The sequence below is a fragment of the Nyctibius grandis genome, chromosome 4, assembly GCF_013368605.1.
Source record: "Nyctibius grandis isolate bNycGra1 chromosome 4, bNycGra1.pri, whole genome shotgun sequence".
In the NCBI taxonomy this organism is placed as follows: domain Eukaryota; kingdom Metazoa; phylum Chordata; class Aves; order Nyctibiiformes; family Nyctibiidae; genus Nyctibius; species Nyctibius grandis.
The window spans coordinates 65,549,858-65,574,526 of NC_090661.1; the positions used below are offsets into that span (position 1 = coordinate 65,549,858).

Below are 24,669 nucleotides of genomic sequence, written 5' to 3' on the forward strand. Positions count from 1 at the left end.
ACGAAACTCTACTAGAAAGTTCCAGTGGACGTTGGACGCAAGGTCGGGGATTGACGTCAACGTTAGCCAATGGAGATCGGGCAGCCGGGTGAGGGGCGGGGCGAGGGCTGCTGCGGCCGGCTGGGTTGGGTGGTCGCTGTACGGCTCCTCTCGCGCACCCCTCCTTCCCTCCCACCCACACCCCCCCCAACCCCGCCCCGGCCCGGCAGTGGCGGCCTTCACGGGCGCGGGGGTGAGGCGGCCGCGGGGCCGTGGCCCGGGCTCGCAGCTCGCCTGCCAGTGTTTGTAATTCCTGAAGGTTCAAGCGTATCATCTCCCAGCCAGCCGCCAGCTGGTGGGGAATTTACCCTTATTTGGTCGCAAAGCGGCAGAAATTCAACCCTCCCACACATACTCCCCCCGCCGCCCGCCCGTCTCCTCCCAGCCTCCCCCCGTCTTGTCAGGGCCGAACGGCCGCCGAACCGCCCCCTCCCGCCGCCGCGACCCCGGCGGGGGCTGAGGTGCCGCCAGCCTGAGGAAAAATCTCTGCAGCGCGGCTGAGTCCGCGCCCTCCCTCTATGGCAGAGGGAAGGTCCCGCGGCGAGCAAAGGCTGAGGCAGTGTTTAGCCTTATTTTGGCTGAACTTGGCAGGCTGACAGCCCTCCTTGCGCACATCCCCTCACGGGGGCAGCGCGGGCGGTTTGCCCCCCTCGCCCCGCCGTCCTGAACCGCAGGAGCCTGTAGTCGTGGTGCCGCTGAGGTGGTAGGTAGCCTGCCCCGGTATCAGCAGGCAGGGAACGGCATCTGCTTTTCCCCCTCCGAAAGCAGCAGTTAGGGGTTTGGGGAGCCCTGTTGCTGCGTGGTGACCATTCTTGAAACGCCTCCAAATTTTTGTCTGTTGTGCTAATGTAAAATGTCGTCACGCCTACATTTAGCAAAAGCTATGAAGCTATTAACTCGGAGCTAGGAAAGTGCTTTGATGAAAATACATTAAACATGAAAATCTGCTGTGGTTCCTCCAAATTATTCCTCCTTACTTTGAGACAAACACTTCAAAATATTCCAGTTCTAGTACGGAAAGCAAAATACCATGCTGAGATCTTTTTTCCTTGGAGGCAAAGTAGGTAGCTCTTTCTCGATAGCTGCTTTAAAAGTGTGGCTACCCGTAGACTTTATGTGTTACATGAGAGGTGGATTAAATACGCTGTATGCTTAAATCATCTTTCATTAATTTTGTCCCCAGCCTTCAGCATTATGCTATAGCAGCCCTCATAGAAAATGTTACAGCTTTTCACAGAATGATTTGTGTTCATGCAGTTATTACAGATAGTCTAACTCCCGTTCAAAAACATCCCTGTTTCAGTTAGTCTACTTTTCACTCAAGACATGAGGATTCCACCTCTTGTGTAGTATGTGTGTATGTAGTTTTTAGATGGAAGAGCTTCGATTTCTGATCGTAGATATTGTGCATGCTTAAATAACTATTATTCTTCCACAGATCCTGGTCTTTTTTCACACGGATTCTGACCTTGTAGAAATTCAAAAGAAGTCAGTGGAAAATGGAAACCGTCAGCTCGCCCAACCTCCAACAGGAGCTGCTCTGTATATACTGTATGCATATTTCTTTGATGGAAAGGGTGTCGGTTTCTCTTCTAGTTAGACCAGTGACTGATTCATCACTGAACTATCTCTTCCTGTAATTCACTGCTACTGCAGTTGATTGTATCCTATGGAGCAGGGAAAAATGCTAGAGCAATACAGAGAGAGTTAGTTGATACATTCCGTTTCAGCTGAAAAGTTGATGTTATTTATTATTTGTATCCTTGTGAGGATTGTCCCTTAGGAGCGCTAGTAATGCACGAGAACCCTGTTTTGATAGCTGCAGTACAAACTCAGGCCCTGTTATTTCAGAGTAAAAAGAGGATTCCTGCCTCAAAAATGTATGTACAGAAACAAGAGACAGAACAAAGGGACTAAGAAATAACATGACAATATTGATTAGCACAATAAGCAGTCTTTGCAGCAAAATTAATTTGATATCTCATTTAAGCCTAGCTGTAATCAAACAGGTTTTATCAGATTTAGAAGTGACATTTCGTTAATTTGGCCCAAAGCTTGTAGCTATCTGTTTTATCAGCCCAGGCACAAAATATGTACAACAGCTTGTTTGGGGTTTCCTTGGCCCAATAACTAGTATGGCCCTGATATGGTTGTGCTGATACCCAGATGTGCTGATAACCTGCTAAAGAGGTGTTTGCATTGACTGGATTACCCTGATAGTACTCCCTCAGTCCTATTTATTTCATTGTTTGAATTGTTGTTTTGCTATAGTAAATTTGGGGAAAATATCTTAGAGGAATGTATGAGCATACCATTTTAATGCTAATGACACACTCGTGGCCATTCTCAAGGAAAATGAAAAGGTCTATATACTCAGGCTACCAGATATTTCATTTAGCCTGATGCAGAAGTATTTCTTTTCCAGTTGAGCACACAGGTGCTGTTTTCTTCTCACACAGCAATATGTTTAGGTCTGAGCTGCTTTTTAACCTTTTATTCCTAATCAGTTCACGTGATGTTCTTGCCATCACCTCTCATCTCTTACCAATGTCCTTAGAGAAAGTCCAGTCTAACTACAGGGAGCAACCTTTAAAACCTCATTAGACTTATTCTCTCTTCTCAGCAGAGCTGTTACAAACCTGCTTTTTGTCAGCAGTTCTCTAAGACTTGCAGCACAATTTGTGAACCAACTCATCTATGCAGTCATCCTCTCATATGGGAAGAGCCACATGATTTTCTTTTTATGTTGCTTTGTACACAGTCATGTTATAGGTGAGCCAAACAGACTGGTTCAGAAATTAAAGGGTGAGCTTTATGGTGAGGGCTTCAGCACAAGTCTGATTCTGCCTTTAACAAAACATTCACTGTTATTCCCCCATCCTGAATCTGTAAGCCATATTTTCTTAGTAACTTGCAGAACAGTAAGTCAGCACCTCTGGAAGTAGCAGGCCTCTTTCTGATCCATTTATTTGTGTTTAGGATCAATAATACACCCATTTTTCCTGTTTGGCAGCGTTATGTAATATGCTGTAGGCTATTCTCTATTACCCCACCCAGCCAGAAATGCAGATGATATTTAGATTTCTTCAGTGAAGCAAGAGCTCAGTACCCAGAGCAGAATTGAGAACTCACCCCTTATCTTTATCTTGATAAAAGGAAGATTATTTCCCCCCCACATATTTCATAAGGCAATGTAGTATAAAAATAGGAGTGAACACAAGCTGCGGTTCAATCAGACATCAGCCGCTTGGATCATTAAAATGATAAGGTTGAAATGCAATGGTCTGTTCGTTCAGGTTTGACAACCAGAAGACCTTAGACCTTAAATTCTGGTATCCATTTCCCTAGCATCCACTTCCCTAGTAAAACTATCCAGAAAATTGCATAAATCAGATTGTACTGGTGAGGTTAAATTAATTATTTTATAATACAGCAATTCGGAAAAGTCTTAACCAACAGCTGTTCTAAGAACGAATAATACTTCGTCATAATACCTTTTCATCACTGAAATTCTTCATCTCATTTATATTTGTGAATATGTGTCTAGTAGTTGGAATTCAGACAAGAACTACTGGTGGATGAAATGACAACAGACTCTTCTGACAAGGTGCTGTTGTGTTAAAAATCATAGTGTATGTGGGGGGAACTATGTAACTTTTTGGTGTTATTTTGTTTTTATATACCTCCACTTTTTGCACACAGACACTGCTTGTTAATTTGAAAGGCAGCCACAATACATGATCTTTCTTAAACAAGTATTCCTTTGTTTTTGTGAATAACAAAATAAAGTTCTGCAAATCAGTATAATGTGTTTTTGGCAAATTACGCAAATGCATGATCAGTAATATGGAGTATTCAGAACAGCAGAATATAGGGCACAGTAATTTGGCATTGCCAAACCAGAAGTTCAAAAATCATGAGTCAGATCTCCTAAAATTATAAACCTAGTTTAAAATTATGAGCTTAAAAAACACACCTGGCTTTATTCACCTTCTGGCTTTTTAATCTTTAGCATATCTTCAGATTATACTTTTAGGATTTTCCATGTATTTTGCAGAGCTAATTTTTTTTATATAAATAAAATAGCTGATTATACCATCTCCATCTCACAACTAAAACAGGCTGCCTCAGATTGATTAGACTCAATAAAATCATGGAAGTTGTCAACACTGATTAAACTAATGCTTGATGTTTCAAGGAATAATTATTTTATAATGAAGTGGTTTTAAAGCGCATTTATTTACATAGACTTCTGACAGTTTGCTGAGGCATGATTAAAAGCTGAGGTTAGTATCACTAGTGCTAACTAGATGATAAACTGGTGTGCTGTGCATTTTAGGCAGTCAGTTCTTTACTATAACTGCAGCCTCCTTTTCTTGCAGCCAGTGCCAACTCTACTGACAGTCATAAATAAGGGACTTTAAAGAAGATAGTTTGCAAGTAATCATAGAATCAGATCAGAAAAAGGACCTCAGTAGGTCATTTAGTCTCATTTTGTGTCTAACCAAAATCTTCTTTCTTGCAATTTAAGGCAATTATTTCTATTCCTATCGGTTGTGTATATGAGAAAACATGTTATTCCATTTTTCTTCACAACCAGCTTTTATATATATGAAAATCATCGTGTTTCCCCTCTACCATCTCTTCTGTAAGGTGACCTAAAATCATTCAATCTGTGCTCAAAGGTGAAGTTTTCTCGGCTTCTAGACATTCTCATTGCTTTCTCCTGGATTCTCTGCATGCAACTTGTATCTTACTTTTCAAGGGCCATGATCAAAACTGGAGACGTTACTACCTCACACCGTAGCAGTTCTGAAGGAGCAGATTATACTCCAATTTAGGCATTTCAGTTTTTACCTTTATTTGCAACAGCATTATGTTGCAGAATTATTTTCTCAATTTGATACAAAATAACACATCAATTCTTTTCACTGGAAATTAAAGAGCTGTTCCTTTACTTGCACAGCTAATGATTCCAGCTTGCACTTGTTCCTATTAAATCTTATGTTTTCAGATCATGTCTGCACCTTGACAGGATTATTTTGAATTCTAATCGTATCTTCTAGTGTACTTGAAGTCAAACTCTGCTTGGTCTTGTTTGAAGATACTAAAAGAATACTCTATATGGTCCAAGGGGTGAATAAATGAAAACAGAATTTTGCCTAGAACTGCTCTGAATGGGGTTAAACAGCATAGGGTAATTACTGGCAGTAACTGTAAAGCTGGAAAATAATGATAAGTCTTAAACAAGGGAAATGGTGTACTGTAAACACAAGCAAAAACCAATACTTCATACTCAGAGATCAATATGATTTGATTAATCTCTCGGATTCACTTAAATGCTTAGTGTGAGGAATTTTTATAATTGAACTGTAGCAGTGCTATAAATTTCTCTTATTTTCTCATTCCTATGATTATTTGATTTTTATTCATCTCAGTTTTCCCTCTTGTCATTCTCAGCAGGTGAATGGGAAAAACACAGGAGCAGATGAAGCAGGTGGTAACTGGAACTTCACCCTGTTGCCGGGACTGTTATTAACTCAGGTATAAGATGGAATTAAATGAGAATAAGCAGATTTGTAAGAATATTTTATTAAAGATACTGCATCAAAGCACAGAATAAGCTTTAAAGATGATGAAAACTAACCTGGAAAGTCTTCACTGATACTCTACATAAACTACAAATAATTGCTAAGTTACAGAACAGTCACAGCCTGTTCTAGATGTCCTATGCTTAGTACACTGTTGAAGGCCTATCTTTAGGTGATGCTATAAACATTATTTCCCTTCTCTCCTGTGCTTCGTGGTAGTCCTACCGTGAAGGTCCTTCCTGTTCTCCATGGAAAGGACATCCCATTTTCTATTCCATTTCCCAGCTATATTGTGCCTTCTCCCTGCAGAGTTCCCAGTGATATTTGGCTTTGCCCAGATATTCACCGTCTTCCCCTTTGCTCCAACTGGGACAGAAGTGTCGGCACTCCGATATTGCACGGAAGGCTTTTAAAATGCCTACATTAATGTTTAAGGTGTTATGTGTTAATAGAGCCGATACCTTCAACATCTATATGCTGAAATATCTGGGGCTATGTAATTAGATTAAGCAACCACATTCAAAGATATCTGAACATCTTTTCTTGCATTTGTATAGCAACTTCATAAACTCTAAAAGAGTAAAGCAAGCACAGACACATGCCCTATACAAGCTGCAATACAGACAATATTTTACACACTTCATAACAACAGCAATGAAAATGATGCCAATTATAAAGAAAATTATAGACAGACTCTTCTTGAGATAACAGTTATGCTGAACAATGAATCATCCTTTTATAGTCATGAGTAGAATTAGTAAGATGCGTAACTACAGCAGAATATAGATCAGCAGGTTTAGTCTGCTTACATATGTCAATCTGATCCACTGTTCTCTAGGAGAAGCAAAAGAAATTAATATTTTTTTAATCCATGCTGGCCCTAATTTTAAACATTTACTGCCTTCTTGTTTTTCTGGTTAGTTTTTTTCCCCACTGTTAATTTAGCTGGAAACATTAGGATTCCTAAAATGCCCAAATCTGAACAGGAATGCCTGATTCTCCTCTTCAAGCCAGCTTTTGCAAGGCTTAGATCCAGAACAAGGTGCACCCTGTGCCCCATGAAGATTACTTCACATTTACTCATCTCTTTGATGGTAAAAATTTTTCACCTTTCTTGTAATAAGACCAGAGCACCATTTCTTTACTCTCCACATACAAGCACTGTGCTCCATGGAAGGTCCTCTTCAGCTTGCAAATGATGATCATGGCAGCAGGGGGAATCAGGTCAGCTGGATCTTTCTCACCATCCTGTCCTTCCTCAGGGACCCTCTGTCCTCAGGTTTTAAGATTTTTTTTTCACCTTGTACTCCAGATTAAATTTTTTTCTCTCTTTTTTAACACTTGATAGTTTAGCATTGTAACTGTCTGAAAATACATAAGTTTTAGTTCACAAGTATACACTTCTAATGTTTGAACTAAAAAAATCTAAACAGTTTTTGACAGAAACTCTAAGAAGCCTCATTTCAGGAAAAGAGCACTCCAGCACATGAATAGCAAATTCTGCAAACTCATTTCAGTGCAGCCCTTAACACCTGGCATCTGCCTCTTTCGGCTGTCGGCTCCATGAAAGGAGACTTCAAATTTGTTTTTAACAGGTGTAAATAATAGTCACAAGGAAGTAAGTTTTATAATACACAGAAGAGTCCAAAACAACTTTTACTGCATGTTCTAATTTGACTGCTTTGGTGCCTTTTGCGACTGCTGCAGTATGTCAAAAAAGCAAAGGTGGTGCCAATTCAGATCTGGCACACGCGGTTCTGAGTTTTTACGAAATCTTTTGCCGACCAGTTCTTCCTCATGTCTTCTTCAAACCTGGTTCTCTCAGTTGTTCAGAAGCTTAGAAGTCCCTATTTCACTACCGCCATGCAGAAAAGAAATGCAAGAAAAATATTAAAAGTCAGAAGCCCACACTCCAGTACTGTATTTGCTAGCTTGATGTGGTCCCTCCCACCTCACTATGGTGTGGTTTTGCTCTAAACACCCATCCTTCAGTTATATTCAGAGCACCCACCACAGTCAGGAACTCTGTTTAAAAGCCGTACAGTTCATTTCCTTCAGCCCCTACCCCACCAAAACACAACTTAACCTTAAACAATATTTTGATCTTGTTTCAGAAACTTTTGTTTGTTTCTTTCTCCTTTGCCTTCCATTTTCAAAACAGCTAAAGATTTGCTGAAGAAAAACTTCACTTCCCAAGCCTCCCAGAAGTTATTTTTGATACTGTATGTGTTACTTTTCCAGCAGTGGTTTATGGCTTGGCTTAGTGGATGCTCAAAAAATTGCACGAGTATTATTTCCCCTTAGCCTAGACTTCTCATAGCTCGGAACACCTCCACCCTGGAATACTTTTTACTGCTTCATATTTGCCTCTGGGCTTTGTGTTTCCCGCCCCCCCCGCCCTTGCCTAACTCAGAGGTAACACACATTTACTTACTCCCCCTCCCCAAATTCATATGTTAGGTTAAATGCAGATAAATGATACAAATATTTACAATTCCTGTAAGTCTCTTTCGACCAAACTGATTTACGACAAATACGAGCAGCTTTGTATCCGAAACAAACAGTCAAGAAATCAGAAACATGTGGATGTAACTTTTAAAGACAATCCTCAGGGGTTTTTTTCTTGGTACACTGACTTCTTTCTCTGGATAAGTAAATCACATTGTACAAAGTATACAGTTGTCCCACTTCCGGCTAATTTACACTTGATGTTTCTGTGCACACTATGGCAGCCCTGGACCAAAGCAGAGCAGGAAAGGCTTCAAGGCTGCACGTGAAGCCAGGTTTATCAGCTGTCTGCATTACTTACCTGCTAGAGCATCCTCAAGACCAGCTCAGGGCTCAATTTCCTGGCACACCTTTGAGAGGAAAGCCTTGAGAGTGGTGCTCTGCACTTCAGTGCGCATTATAGGATGCCCCGTGTGATGTGTGGCCAGGCCCTCACAGCATATGCCAGGCCCATAATTGTCAGTATATTATATCTGCCCTCTGTGCCATGTCACATACTTGACAGTGGGCAAAAAAGCAACCCGGGACAAACGGCTTTTGTTTCATGCCAGGAGGGTGATGTGCACATGGGGAAGCCAGCCTTGGGCAAACTGCTAGCTTCAAAGTACTGCTGGTTCTGGCAGCAAGTCCATGTGTCTACCTAATATATTCTTCGAATCTTGGAGGACAATTCATTGGACTGATGCTGTTATCTCAAAGTAGCTTTTATCTGACTAGCTCAAAGGTCAGGAAATGCCTTTTTTTTGTTTGTAAACTAACAATGGAGAAAAAAAAAGGTATTCTAACTACAGTATGCATGTGAACATTATTTTTCCCCAAGCAACACAGTGTTTAACATTGCCGTTTATTAAGATACTGGCCTGCATTTTACAGTCAAAAAGACCTCTGTTATTTGCAGATCATACACAGCTCACGCTGCATGACTGAGCTTCTTTACACCACCACCCTCAAATACACTGACTATGCTGCGTGGGACCACCTCTGAGTGTGGGAAGGTGGGTTGCCTGTGAATATTAAATTACATTTTTCCGATGAGATGGCAAAAACCCTGTTAATCAGTGCCAACTGTGGTGGTGTGGTGTACATACAGAACTGTGAACACCAGAGAACCGCGGGCATCGGTAACAGCTTTTAGCCCACAGTAAGCTAGATTAGAGGTAAAATGTTGTGCCCTCCTCCCAGACTCTAAAATCCTCTAGCTACCCTAAAAAACAAGTTGTTTTAGGAATGCACGGCTGCAAGAGGATCTGCTTCTCTCTTCACACAGAGTCAACCTCTGCTCAACTACAGAAACATTTGAGCTTTTTCAATAGAAACATGCACGTTTGCAGTTAGCCACGAGATGGAGCTCACACCTGCCCAGCACACAAATCCATGAACATCTGCAAAGTTCAAGCACTTCAGAGATGTTACAAAGGATGCAGTTTCTTCCACTTCATGAAAGTCAGAGGAAGTCTGTGATTAGCTGGATGTTTACAAATAAAAGGAGGATCTGGAGTTAGATCAAAGATAACTCTCCAGATTTGGCATGATATCAGGTTCCTGTACGAATAGCATCTGCATGGGTTACATTAAGTGGTTGAACTTGGCATATCTCATCATGTATTAATAATGCTTTTTTAATGCTTAGCGCATTTATTAGAAGTCTGAAGATTCAGCCTGAAAAAAAACAAAACACACAACACCCCCAGCTAAAAAGGTCTTCCAGGCTCCATTTAAAGGAGAAGCACCCACTGGGTTCTTCCTCACCCTGCTTTCTGCAATGTAAAAGGGACTCAAGAAGCAAAGCAAAGCACTGTTCCAAAATCCGAAGGAGGTAGTACTTCAGGCTTAGTAAACAGGAGCAGTAGCGCTCAAAGCCTGTTCTCTGATGACCTAAGTAGCTTGAATGGTCCAATCATACCATACATACTCTTTACTGAGAAGTCTATAGTTCATTCAGGATCTTAGTGACTTTGACGCAGCCCCGGTGACTGGAGAGAAAAGCAGTTCTGACATAAAAGATTGTGGTGTGTGAAATACATGGAGTTAATGTATATGTGTTTTAAGGGACACCTTTGTTTTGACTCTGTAACAAACCAACGTAGCTTGTGAGGTCTGGAAGGCCACAGACTATTCTACGTTCATAGTAGTGCTCTGTTTGAAGCTAGTATTTCTATTTGGGGTCTAAGCCACACTGAGCTTGATCAAATAAACATTCTGCAAAGGAAACTGCCTTTGAACTATTTAACTCCTTGCACAGCAAACTAAAGCTGAAAGAACTGTAACAACTGCTGTAAGATTTCTTGTGTCTTAATTGACTTATTTTTCAGTTTTTAAGTTGCTGTTCACCAGGACCTCTGTCTTCTCTGGCAGAACTGACCATGTTACCACCAGCCAGTAAAATCTAAGTGAAACACAACCCCATCTGAAAGCAGACTAGGTGGGGCTAATCCTCATACTTCCAGGCACACAGCCTGTGCCAGTGTCATGTTTTACAGCATTTGTAAGTGTACACAAATCATATTTAATGTACTTGATAGCAACGCAGCTCAGAGATCCACACTCTCTCCTGGGCTGTGGGATGTACTAAGACAATTTCTTCATCGGTTCCAAGGGTTCCTACCCTGTATTTCCTCCTTCTACAATACTACTGTATCTATAATTTTCCTGAAGGAGGGATATTCTAGATTTAATCTCTTAATATCTTTCCACTTTGTATAAATAATTAAATAACCAACGGCTAGAAAGAAACCATAAACTCAGCAGTTTGGTAGTTGGGATTCTCTACCAGTAAGTACCAGTAGGAACCCCATAGGCAGAGAGGAAACCGAGGCACCATCTTTAGCATCCTGAATAAATGCTCTAACAATGACTTGTGTAAAAGGAAGGAGCGTAACCGATATCAGAAGTCTGGTGTATCTATTGCCAAAACCAAAAGTAATCTATGCTATTCAGCAAACTATTTTTAGCCAGCGTATCTGCATTTCCACAAATATTCATGGTCGTGGGGCTTTTGCCATGGAGAGAAGGACTTTATATTATTTCTCCCATTCATTTTCTGGGGAGTCAGAAGCAGAAGTCCCTCTGGTGACCATCCCCAACGTAGTGGGATGGTTACCTAAAAAAAGAGAGAATAGGTATTACTGAGTTGTGGAGGTTCAACTAAACGTGTGAGAACTATTTAAAAAGGCACGTTCTTAGCCCTAGTCATTGCTTTAAAACAGGAAGAAAGCGCATCTTCCCATTTCAAAAAGCAGAAGGCAAATAGAAGAGCCAAAAGGATTAATTTTTAAAATAGCAAACCTTGTCATCAGGGGAGATGGGGGAGAAGAGATGGGGAAAGACTGATTGTTGCATCTTTCTTGTTGGCAATGCTGCTGCTGCAGAGACCTTGGCAATTGCTGACATGGGTGGCACTTTGCCTGACAGACAGGTTGAAAAACCAAGGATTTGCAGACAGTTCTGATTTTCAGTGGATTTCCCACAATCCACACAGCTTCCAGGACTTGGAGGCCTTTAAGGAATGCTCTCTTCTCACTCCCTGTCAGGAGTCTTGGGATGTCTACAGAACCACAAGACGTGCTTATCTGAGATCATCTCTTATTTGCAACAACAAAAAAAGTACACCCCAAAAATCTCATTGATACAAATCACAGTTGAGTTTGAGTAAAAACAATAGCAGCATCAGGACTTTGGTCAGAGAGGGAAATTCTTGAATGGCTCTGAAAGGGCTAAAATTTTTTTTTCTCCCATAGGAAATGCCAGATGCAGCATTGTTTTTGTGGTTGTAGCTGTTAGGAAGATTTACTATAGTTTTAGTACGCCAGAAGGCACAGGAAAGGATTAAACCTTTTCATTTTCTTGCAAGAGAATCAAAGCTACTGACCACTTCTGAAATTCTAGGTTCTTGGGTGAGGTGTGCCCTGCTAGCTTCGCAGAACAGACAGACAGTCAAAATCTGGCCTTGGACTATCTACTGATTTCTCATCTCATAATTTTGTTGTGTTCCCTTGAATACATTAATATGAAACTTTAAAAACATATTTTCAACGACTTTTATATAAGGAATGTGCACAAATTACTGAAAACCGTTTCTTTAAAAGCATGAGGCACAATATTGTTTTCCTATGATTTAAAAAAAACCCCAAACCCTAAAAGACATTTGAGGCAAAAATGACCCAAAGAAAGATCTGATACCATTTCTCTTGTAAAGTTGGCACTGGTCATTCAAGTACATGAAAAGGAACATGGGCTGTTTGTTTCAGGGCTGAATATTTATAGTCATGATGAACTGACTCCTGAGTCATGAGCTCTGCTGCCCTGTAACAAATTAAGATTTGTCTCTCTGTATGAAAAAATAAAATAAAATCACAATTGATTCCAGAATTGTAGAAGTGACTGTACAAGTGGCAGAAGACACTTAATTTATAAAATGTGTCCTGGTTTTTGGCATCTTCCCCCTTCAAAATCTCAGCCTACTAACACATCTCAAGAATACCCTGCACAGCAATATTTTAGGAGTTTTTTGTTAGTTGAAAAAAAAACACAGAAAACTGCTTTATAGCCGAGAACTACAGAATTGTCAGCCTTCAAAAAAAACATGTTCTTAATTTCTAGCCTTCAGCAGCCTTTGTAAAGTCAAATTAGTCATGCTTCATCTTGTAGGTCTTTAAGTCTGTGACAAGCATCAAACCAACTGAGAATTAGGGAAGCCAGAATATTTGATTTTTAACCCTTTCAGATTAGGAAGCACTTAAAAAGTCAGAAGCAGGCACATGGGATAGAAACAGATACTGCCAGCATCTCCTTAACTTACGCAAGGAATTATCCCGAGCTTTCAATATTAGACCAAAAATGAGATGACTGCCTGCCCTTACCGCGGCACCCAGAGAAGTGCGCGTTGTGAGCGGCGAGGGGCACGGGGCAGGAGGAGGGCTGAGGCCCAGCTGCAGAGCGTGCGGCACAGCTGCATCTGGGCCCACAGCTGGAGGGCACAAAGACCAGAGGAAGGCGGGAGCCGTTCCTGGTGTTTGGCCGGACAAGGGGCCCAGCTCGCCCCTGGCCTCGGGCCAGGCCAACCACACAAACCAGTCACGTGGAGCGCTAAATAGGCTGTTTCAAGGAAGACTAAGAAAGCTCCAGAGCATATCTGAGGGGTGAGCTGAACGCAGGAAGGTTTCCTGTTCCCATAAAGAGGGCAAATAGCATAGATGTGTCTCATTTGCATGTAAGAGGCTGGGCTGCCTTTTTTCCTTGTCAGGAAATAGGAGATGAATGTAAGGAGAGTTCAGCTTCCACGAGGATGCTTGGGGGAGACAGAGACCGAATTAAGCTCACGACATGCTTTGATTTCTGGCACAGCTGGTTTTAAGCAAACGAGCCCCCTCCCAGCCACTCATTTCTCCCCTCATGCCACCCCTTCTATTGTGCTAGCACAAGATCTGACATAGAGCCGGGGAGGGAAGCACAGCAGGGAACTGGTCCAGCCAAAAAATAGCCCCACAGGGAATAAAAAAAAAGCCCGTTGTTTGATTCAGTTCATTGTGAAGCTACATAAATATGTGCTTTCTGACAATGGAGGGGGTGGCACACATGGGATATGAGAGCTAAAACTAGGTGGGGAGGAGGAAGGGGCTGCCAGGGCTCAAGGTGGCACTGCCTTCAGAAGCAAACTAACGTCCTCCCCAATAGCTGAGATACTCATGATGGTTTGGCACTAGTGTGTTCAAATACAATAGTGTAGTCAAAGTATTCACTTTTATAACAATGTATTTTTAATATATTCCCCAGGGCAGTACATTTGCTGTCTTCAGCTTTGAATAAAAAATATGCTGAATTGTATTTTCTCCACTAACTGAAAATATTAAATAGACAAGTCCCCTAATAAAAGCATAAATTCTTAAAATTCTGTGATATTCTAATCTATTCAAATCAAGATTTCTCTACAGACCTGTTGGCTACAAATATCATTATACAAAATGTAAATACTCTTTGAATTAACAAGTTGCCAATAAGCATTTACAAGTATGTATATATTTTTTAACATTTGAAATGTCTCCTCTGAAACTGAAAAAGAAGCTCAACAGCTTTTGTGATATTTTAAAGCTCATTCCAGGTCTTCATGAACTCTGTCTTTTTAACTTTCAGTAAATCCTGAAAGCTAAGAGCTAGGCTGGCTACTTACAAATTATTTTCAGGGTTGCAGCCCACACCACTGCCAAAATGAGGAAAATGGAACAGAGAGAGGTCCTCCAAAAATAAGAATAGCAAATCCCTTAAAAATATAAGTCAGAGCATCCAGCAAGTCTTTTTCTTTCTGGCTAAACCTTGTGCAATGTGATACACTTACACCTCCACTCAAAGATCCTTGAGTGCTTTTACACGCTAACAGTCCACGAAGTGCGGTAAGGAGATGCAAAGGAACTCTGTTATGATGATTAAGAAGTACAAATTTGTTAGAGGAAACAGAACTCTAAATGAAGTATTTTTGCTTCCCCTTCACTATCTTTCAAGTAACAACAAGACTTCTAGGATATTATAACTGCAAGTGGTTTTTTTTCAGGTCTGCTTTTGTTCTGTCTCCTTAGTCACTAATTTTTATAATGGTAGGAGCATTGAAACGCTATCATTTCGCTCTCCTGTGGATGTTGTCCCATTCTGGGGAGAACACCCCTGTCCTCAGGAGTGACCAGCCCCAAGCTGCCTCAGCACCCACTCCTTCGCCCCACTCACAGTGGGCTAATTTCCTCCTGTCACTCCAAGCCTTTTCTTCCATAGTCCCATGCTGTTCCCCTGCGTGCTTTTACATGTCACCATAAATATTCTCCCCATCTACTTACAAGCCAGGCTGTCTTGTTTATGCCTTAATAGCTTTGATTTGTTCTCCTATACTCCCCTTGATCACTTTTCGGGCTACTTCAGTCATGCTGGTTTTCTCTGTCTACATACAAGTAGATCCACTCTTAAGCTTCCCTGCAGTGCAATTCATGCTCTTTTTGAGCCTCAGTCTGGACATTCATAAACGTGAACTCCAAGACACAGGTTTTTGTTTCACAAGAACAGGAAAAAACATTAATTCAAGTTCAGTTGGAAAGGTTTAACAAACTTTCCTTTGAAAGGCTACTACAACACAGCTTGTAATTGAAGAACAAAGGTATTCCAGGGTGTTTATGAAGTCAGATAGTACACATAAATACCATCATTCCCAGTTCCTCCATTTAACTTCTGCAGTTGGCAGGTCTACTTTCACTAGGAAGTAACCTTTTTTGTGAAACGTTTTTGGGTCAAGTTCAGACCAATACACTGTAAACAAGGGCTTCTGACCCTGATCAGGAGTCTCCATAAATCACCCTTAGCCCTGCAGTGTATTGAGGAACGATCTCTTAGTTTGCAGAGGCCACCTCCTCCTTTTCAACAAGGTCTTTAATCTAGGCTTTGCTGTGCCACTGCAGTCCTTCCAGCACAGGGGCTGGCTGTACTTGGTACACAATCTGCACTCCGAGTTTGTGCCACAGTGAGCTAATCACCCAGGCCGACAGCTCTCCCAGCCAAGCTGAGTCATTCTTCCTCCGGTCTCACAGGCATCTACAGGACATTTTATCCCTCCATCCCACCTTTGGGATTTGCTTCCCACTGCACAGCTCTAATCCTGGCCCCTCAGCCTTCGCCACTCCCTCCCACTCAGGACCTCCTCTCCCACTCAGCCTTCCCACTCCCCCAGTGCCACAAGACTCTTCTGCCAACTCCCCCAGCACCCTCCAGTTCTCCCTCACTTTCCTTGGCTGCTTTTCCCAGTCCAGCCATAGCTGATACCATAAGGGATAATGGGCATGTCAGAGAATTGCTGTGTGCAGTGTATTAGCCCCCCCAACTCTTCCACTACAGCACTTGACTAACTACCTCATCTCTAACAATCATTAAATATTTTGTCTTTTGAAGAGTCTTGTAATCACCTTAGCACTGATTCCACTGCTAAAAAGTGTTAAAATACCCATCCCACTTATTCTTTGAACTTTTACACACTGAGCTTCGGTCTGGGTTGGGGTGGGAAATGTGAGATAAATCCTAAGAAGGGAGAAGCTCTGAATTAACTGAAACGCTGGAGTGCATTCATGTTCGTGGTCTTTTTGGCCCCAGTGTTAATTCAGGACTTGGTTGGCTTCGGCACCATACAAGAAAACAGGCCTGAGCAGTTACAGCAAAACGCTAAAGGCCCGAACTGCACCCGAAGCAGTCAGTGTCCATGGAGCCAGCTGCTGGCTCAGTAGTGGGGTCTGGTGGCGGGGTCCTTCTCCATCACTGCAGAAACACACACGTCTACCAATCAAAAGGAATTCTAGTGCACATTTTAAACTGAATAAATGCAAGGCAACTCATACTAATTTAAATAGTTATAGTGGAGATTCTGAACTGTATCAATGTCTCTAAATAGTCTAACATTACAGCTCGATAGCCCTCGTAATCCCCAAGAAACAACAAGAGATCAAAACTCAACTCTGACAGCGACAAGTGCATGAAAGCCCTGGACTAGACCCTCAGCTCCTGGCTCCTATTCTCAACCCCACCACTAGCACGCGAGGTGATAGAATATTTCAGTTGGAAGGGACCTACAACAATCATCTAGTCCAACCGCCTTAATTGCTGATCTAAGTTGCTTTCCTCCCTCCATGACTCAGCAGGAAACAGCATTACTACCTTCTTTGAGAAAGTGAGATCTGCTGGGAGAAAGTACTGCTAGGTTTTATTTTTTAATAGTTTTCTCCACCATTACGTATTAGGATCCTTTCCTCCCCCCATTAAAAATCATGCACTTAACAAACGTTTAGACAGCTGGTGCCTAAGAGTCAAAGCCAGTCTTTCTCTCAAAGGCCAAACTGCCTCACTGAATTGATGTCAGCTGGACTTAGTAGGATTTTAAAATTCACTTAAATTAAGAGACAAGCTATGCAGATTAGGGCTATACTAGAATCAGAAAGGAATCTTAAAAGGCATAAAAGTCTTTACATTTATTAAGCAAACTCTGAAGTCTTTTCTTGTTATAGTCTTGCTGAAAAACAGAACATTCAGAAAGTATCATGAAAACAAGAAACAAAAAACCTAAGGTTCACATGAGCCACACGCCCCCTTCCCCTCCCCGCCCAAGCAATGGGACTATCTTCACACCCATCCCACTTTTAACGTTCCAACACAAGCAGGAAGGCACCATTTACAGCTAGGCTGAGAAATGCAGTCTTCAACGCACATCGCCATTCTGCATTCCTAGCAAGCCACCACAGCCACTCTTCCCTTGTATATTAGAATAAGCAGGTTATATATACCCACGTAGGTACAGACAGAAAACGGAAGGCCAACGTCAGTTGTACAGTTCTACTAGGACTTCAAGTCTGGAAAATGACCCCTCTGCTGGGAACTCCTCAGTTATCCCGACAGTCATTAACCAAAGTTTAACTGAGCCTACACGCTCTCACCCCTGGGACGCACATTCCAACAAAGCCAAGAAGCAGAGGACCAGGACAGCCCTTACAGCAGAGTCAGAGAGCAAAGGATTATTTCTTGGCATTGGGGTTTTTTTTCATTTTGAAAATTAATTTAGGGATTATGAACAATTATGCTCTCACACGTTAATCGCTGTGATCTAAAATTTTCACATGAAGAAACAACACATGGAAATATTAAAGCACTCATCTTATGGACATGGATCTGAGAACTGTTTAATAGCAGTCAGTGAAGGGGTAACATTGTGCTTTTAATCTACAGTTTAAAAATAATGATTTGTATATCTACTTAGTAAAACAATAAAATTAAGAACAGAAACTGGTATTAGGAAACAGTGAAAATGTAATAATTAAACACATGATGCTTTTCAAAGCTATATACTTAACGAGCCTAAATAGACACCTATGGTTAAGAGGGTCTTAAAAAAAATAATAAAAAGAGATACTTATTTTCAATTTTTTTTTTTCAATTTTTGTCTACTATACTGTATGCCTTGCTTTGGTGTTCTCTCTGCTGCCAACTTAATGCTTTAACAGTATGTTTATGCTTATGTTCTTTTCAAATGCTTGGCATTATAGTGAGATCTCATATCTTTCCTCAAATTAAATTTTGCTCCACATACTCCACATGTATACAGATGAACATCCATGTGCTGCTCCAGTTGCTCATTATTTGGGAATATCTGAAAGCAGACCTGGCATATAGTCTCTCCAGCTGATAAGTGAGATATCATATGCCGTACATGGTCATGTTTTCGGAAGTTGCCTTGATCACAAATGGAACAGACATACCTGGCCATGCCTTTGTGCATATCATTGTGGAGCCGCAACTGGCGCTCTCTTAAGAACTGCTTCCCACATGTCTGACAAACAAACTGTTTTTCCTTGGTATGAACAGTATAGTGTTCCCGCAAGTGGCAACGCTGATAAAATCCTTTCCCACAAAGATTGCAGAAATGCTTACGTCTGTGATCCCTCTCGTTCTCTTCCATCATGGAGTTCTTGAACAGATCTTGCTCCAGGCAGTTGGACATATGTTCAACCACTAGGTTTTCAGTTTCAAAACGCTGACCGCAATTAGGGCATCGGAAAGGACAGGCAGAATGCTTGTATAACTGTTTTTTTTGAAGGCTGTTCATTTGGAAATGACTGTCCCTGAAGTCCTCTAGCATCTCTGCAAACATCATGTCCCTTATTTCTGACTGCTCCTCAGGGTTTTCTTCTAAGTCCATTTTCTCCTCAGAATTTCTGATACCATTCATGGTCAGATCCTGGGGTTCTCCACAGGTCTGTGCATGGTCCTGTAACTGCTTGCCTTTGACCAGTATTTGACCACACTTGCCACAAGCACATATATTTTCTATGTGTTTGGATAAATAATGGGAGGATAAATCTTCCTCGGTGATTGTTAGCCCACAAAGTTCACAGGGAGCGTTCTCCACGTCTTCCTGCACTGAAGGAGCCTTCCTATTAAGGTGCCGTGGACTTTTCAAACACTTTCTTTCATCCTCATCCATGGACAAACGGGGTTTTAAAGTCTTCCGAGCATTTCTCTTCTCTCTGATCTCTTCCTCAACATAGTATCTGTAAAGCGGCTCTTCCTGTTCATCATCGAGGTCGTCGTTGTCGGAAGACTCATTGCAGTCTTTATCTGTCACCTTAATAATATTAAAATCCTTCAACTCATCTGCAGGATTGTCCTCTGGTTCCATCTTGATGATAATCCTCTTCCTCTCAGAGGCTCTACTTCCTTCTTCACCTGATGTCTCAGAAGCAACCGTACTGCTTTTTCTGCTTGTGACGTTTGACACGGGAGACGAAGAATCGTCCGCAGCTTGGCTCGAGTCCCCCTTGTATTTTTCTGTTTGTGTGGAGATTACTTTAGAAGTAGAGTCCTTTTCGTTAAAGTCTATTTTTTCAGCACTGTAGTACCTGGCACTTTGGTAAGAATGCCTGTTAGTGCATGTTAACACGTGCTCATCCAGTAGCTTTTCACAGCTAAAACTAAACCCGCAGCTGTCACAGGTGAAGCTTCTTCCAAAACGGCGCGAGTGGGACACGCGCTCTTTTGTGTGAGAGAATTTGGACGTGGTGCTTTTTTTGCAGACATCAAACAGTTGTTCGGGGAAGCTGCTTAGCTGCAAAGCTTCTTCATCAGGCTCTTTGTTATGGGATGTATTTACTGTTGAACTTGGCGGCTCCATGCCCCACCTGTTTGCTTCGCTGCCATTTCTAGCAAGCGTGTCTTCATACATTCTCACGCCAAATATCATTTTACTATTCTGGGTGCTAGAGGCAGAAGATGAACATTTTAAACTAGATGAGTCTGTATCCTGTATATCTTCTAGACATTCAGGTACATTATATAGCTGTAAATAGTTCATGGCCACTTTAAATTGCTCAAAATTGGCAGGGGCTGTCATAATTTTTCCTAAATACATGAACTGTAAAATAAGATCAAAGCATTCGGCGCTAATCTTCATGTTGCTTAGGTTCAGCTGGGCTGTAGTGTGTTGATGGTTCATAAAAAACATCCTAAAATAGGAGCTGCATGCAGCAAGAACTGCTTTATGTGCTTGAAAATAAATATCATCGATAGCGATACAGCAGTCGCACAGAAAGCCCCACTCTCTTTGGTTGTTTAGCTGCTGAAGGACATAGTTGCTGTGGCTGGTTCTTGCCATCTTGTACTTCAATTACAGCCCTGCACAAAGAAGAAGACATCTGTTAAATCATGAGCACAAAAAGCAAAATGTACTTAAATGTAGGGAGGAACTGACATCTTTTTCTTCTCTAGATCCTCCTGTTCTCACACAGTTTGTGGTACAGCTTCCCGTCTGGAGATCTTTGCTGGTAACTACTATGAATCTTGATGCCAGTGAAAACATCCATAATTCCATGTTCTCACCACTAGACTTACAAGACTAGTAAACTAATAAACATCACCACCACACATGTCAATCAGAGCAATGCTGCTAGAATATAAATTAGCGAACATATCTCAAAGTCCTACAGCCAAGATTTACAGATATGAATTCTGAATGCAGAACTTCAAAAACTTCACAGGGTAGACTTCTGTAAGATGGCCCCAGGACAACACCTATACAACGTACGCTGACTGTAAGAAACCACTCTTCAGTCTCAACTTGCCTTTTTCACCTGTCAGTCCAACAGACATATGATGCAACACATACTGGAAAACAGGCCAGGCTCAAACTGGTCTTTCCCTCCCCATTAAGGGAAACTCGGAAGATACATCAGTGGAGCATCCACACAAGTTACATCCACACACTTTTTGCTCTTCAGGGCAGCTCAAGGACAGTCTCAACCTTATCTGCGAAGCATCTTGCAAACCAGGAACTGCAAACTCAAATGCATTCTCAGAAGCACAGGGCAGCCTGCCTGCGATGGCACATCCCACGTACAAGCCCACTGCAGATGGTGACTAGGCCAGCTGTGCGACAGCCGCGCGGACTGCAGAGAGGCAGGAAGTGGTGCACGCCGTGCCTCCAACTGCTCTCAAAAACACTCGTTCGGAGCGCTGTAACGTAACGAAAACATGTAGATGGGAGACCCGAACAAAGAAAAACTCAGCAATGGAGAACTGCGAAAGCTAGCAAGCCAGAGGTGGAGTCACAGTGAAAGGAAGCCTCGACAAAGTCTAGAGGGAAAGGTCTGTGATTGCTGAAAGTTGCTGTAAGTGAAAGGTCTAATTTGTCCTCAAGAGAAAAGAGGAAGAAAACATAATGGTTTATGTTAACAAAAACATCCAGAAAAATGTATTGTACACAGGAGGTGCGCATTTGATTTACAGAAGATAAACTTAAGCAAGCGTGGCCAGATCCAACAGCTAGTCAGTACTCACTTTGGAAAACTTTTACCGATATATATAATCTGTACTAACTGCACAGGGAGGGAGGTGAGAAACCAAAAGAAGGTATAAAGAACACCCTAACTGAAATGAAAAACCTAAAGCAATAATGAGCATTCTTAACATTTTGAAAGGTTATTGCAAACAATGCAAATAAGTAAGAGATTTGTACTAACAGAGTACAGGCTAGCAAACAACATATATTAAATAGCATTTTATGACTCAATGAAATGCATGGATTGATTTGCAACCATTCTTTCAACTGTCCAAAATTTAAACAAAATACTCACAAAAAGGCTCCCTATTGCTTCTTATTCCCTTGACAGCTTACATCTCCCTACAGGCTGGGAAATGGGTGGAGAAATTAAATTCCACAATTAGTGTTGAATTCACAAGTTGTAGGCGTTGCCTGGCTTGTTAAGTAGCAAACCTAACGTTAAGTCACCATTCCTCTTCATTCCACGAAGGACTGCCATGGCAGAAATGTGTTCAAGCTCTCAAGATGAGAATGTGCTCACCACACCCAGCAATATTCCCTACTGCCAATTCACACAGCAGTACTTACAGATCACCACCGGCACAAGACCTTGTCTGGCAACAGGAACCTTGACATTTGGGTTGAACTACGCTGACGATGAGCGTCTGAATGGCTCCTCTCCTCTCAACCCAATCCTCCAAACCCAAAACTCCAGGCGAGCACCCTGCCACCATAATTCTCTGACCAGTTTGGCCCAGTGATGTCCACTGCAGAAATACGACTCGTTATATGAAATTAATTTAATGGCTTTCTTACTAACTCGCAAAAGGGTGGTTCTGAAAGTAGAAGAATCTCTGAAACAACTTCACGTCTTTTCTACAGAAAATTGATTATTGTCTAAGTCACTGGGTAACTTCGTATGTTTCTGTGAAAAACCGCAAAGCCCTCAACATCAAGTAATGATAAAAGTGCACTTTATATTCTTCCAAGTGCTAATGTGTTTGGATTTGAGGTAATTCATTAGATGCTTAAATGAAATTCAGTATACTGTATCAAGTATTAAGAACAGCAGCTGAATAATGACAAATTACTTCAACGTCCACATTCTAAGAGTGAAAACCAATGAGAAAGTGAGAAGATGCAGGCTAAGGCACCCCTGGCCTCTTGGTGTGAACTGCCATCAAGACAAGAAAATGCTCAGGACAGCTCGTTTTAATCTCCTCATCCTCATAAAGTGGCAAGTTTTAAGTGTTTTATTTAATTTCTTTTTCTACACTAAAAGTACTCCATTGTGTCCTCTGACAGGACAGCAGGACAAGCAGCAAGCCTGTACCAAAAAGAAGGTCACAAACTATCTGCACACCAGGGCATTTTCACACAGTGGGAACAATCAGGCAGCCACTGAAGTGACAGCACACCAACTCATCTTTCCTAAGTTTCCTTCTTCTTTGAAAAAGGTGTAAGATATTTCTCCTTTTGACAGGTGAACTCTTGCAGATGTTTCAGCACGTTGAGTCCTGATATACAAAAAGAACCCATTGGCAATGCCTACCTCCTGCCACCACTCTGGAAAAAAAGCAGCCCGAGTACAAGGTCACTTGACCAGAATGGGAAGGTGCTCAGATACGTACCCAGCCTCTATTGCAGTAGTACTACACGTAGGTATTAAAATAGAGAGTGTCTGAAGTTATTTATGTTAATGAAAGTACTGGCATCCTCCCTCTGGATGCTGTATTAACCTGATGGATGTAACTATCTATTTACAGCTGCCAACACTTCCCACTATGAGAGCCTGTGTTGGACTATTTAAAACTTTGACACATTTCAACCAGCAAAGGCAAAACTTTCCTTCTGAGTTATCTGGTTTGGACTGATTTTTTTTTTCCCCTCCACAGAAAATTTCAGCCAAAATGGTTCCAAAAATGAGGCTAAGAAAAAAGCTTTCATATATGTAGATTATTACTTTTTCTTTTGAAAATAAAAGAAGTTTCTCTTCCAAAATCTTTGAAGAGACGCTTCATATGGGAGAAAGTGATATATCTTGGATATGTTGTCACAATATAAAAATCTGACTGAATTTGGCCAAGCTATAAGCTTGAGGGTGAGAAGAAAGTAAAAATTATCAGTTTGTTCACCCTTAAGACTTTTGTTAGTTACTAAAATCTCAGATTACAGCCTCACTCAGAACATTTCATCCTCCTGCAGCTCCCTTTGTACATGGGGGCCTGCCTGCACCATCCCACCCGGGGTGAAACCCCCCTTTTCGCACAGAGCTCTGCCATGGTTTTAAACTACAGGAGGGTAGATGCCTGGAAGAATTTTTTTACAATGAGGGTGGTGAAACACTGGCACAGGTTGCCCAGAGAGGTGGTAGATGCCCCATCCCTGGAAACATTCAAGGTCAGGTTGGACGGGGCTCTGAGCAACCTGATCCAGTTGAAGATGTCCCTGCTCACTGCAGAGGGGTTGGACTAGATGACCTTTAAAGGTCCCTTCCAACCCAAACTATTCCATGATTCTATGTGCCACCTCCACAAAGTCACGAACCAGCAGCAGGGCTCGTTGGAGGTTGCTCCGCACCACAACTTGCTGCTGGGTTTTAGCATCCCTCCCGGCAGCTGGATGGAAAGGGCGCCCAGTTCTGGCCGATGAGAGCCAGACCGAGGAGCACACTTAGTGAAAATGCAGGGAGATTGGGAACTGTAAGGGAGGGAAAACCTCTGGAAATTGGGAGAGCAGGGCGAGGCAGGCTGGGAGATGAGTGCTGAGCCGAGAGGAGAGGACTGAGATTAGGAAGCAGCAGTGGGAATTAAAAATGGGTGCAATGAGGGTCTAAACAGTGGAGGGAAGGTGCCTGGGCAAAGGGCTGGGAAGAGCCAAGTTGCAGACTAAAAAAACCAGACATGCCCTTGCTGGGGAATGGGTGGAAAACAATTATAGCATTCACCCCATCAGAGCTGGAACTGAACCCCAAATTCCCAATTCTGCCATCCCTTTGCCATCAGCAATATCACGGGCTTGCTGACAAACTCCTTCCCATCAAGAGCAAGCTCTCAGAAAATGATCGCTTACCATTATTTTGTTACTTTAACAAAAATTTATTGCTAAAATGGCAGAGATCTGCATTTATCACCCATGTGGGTGGTTCAATGCTGCAAACTATTTTTGAAGTTGGTTTTGGAAAAAAGTCAGGCATTAGACTAAAAA

The 24,669-nt window shown here is 41.9% G+C and overlaps 1 protein-coding gene and 1 long non-coding RNA gene across 11 annotated transcripts in view; one reads left to right on the forward strand and one right to left on the reverse strand.

Annotated features, from left to right (window-relative positions):
- On the forward strand, nucleotides 1–9,922 carry LOC137662733 (uncharacterized). 2 transcript variants are annotated; one of them, XR_011048045.1, is made up of 4 exons: nucleotides 1–88; nucleotides 1,478–1,590; nucleotides 5,500–5,583; nucleotides 9,037–9,922. It is a non-coding gene; the product is annotated as an uncharacterized lncRNA (long non-coding RNA). The 2 variants fall into 2 exon arrangements; XR_011048044.1 differs by lacking the exon at nucleotides 1–88 and adding an exon at nucleotides 480–742.
- The window catches only part of ZBTB1 (zinc finger and BTB domain containing 1), a 24,855-nt gene continuing 5,799 nt past the window's right edge, over nucleotides 5,614–24,669 (reverse strand). For 5 of the 9 annotated variants that reach the window (XM_068399403.1, XM_068399400.1, XM_068399401.1 and 2 more), the window contains exon 2: nucleotides 17,806–20,318. In XM_068399403.1, the coding sequence (XP_068255504.1) occupies nucleotides 18,163–20,298 (2,136 nt within the window). In that variant the 5' untranslated portion in view covers nucleotides 20,299–20,318 and the 3' untranslated portion in view covers nucleotides 17,806–18,162. Of the gene's footprint in view, nucleotides 7,486–8,031; nucleotides 11,239–17,805; nucleotides 20,319–24,669 lie in introns of those variants that run through there. The other 4 variants (XM_068399408.1, XM_068399405.1, XM_068399407.1 and 1 more) reach the window with 4 other exon arrangements.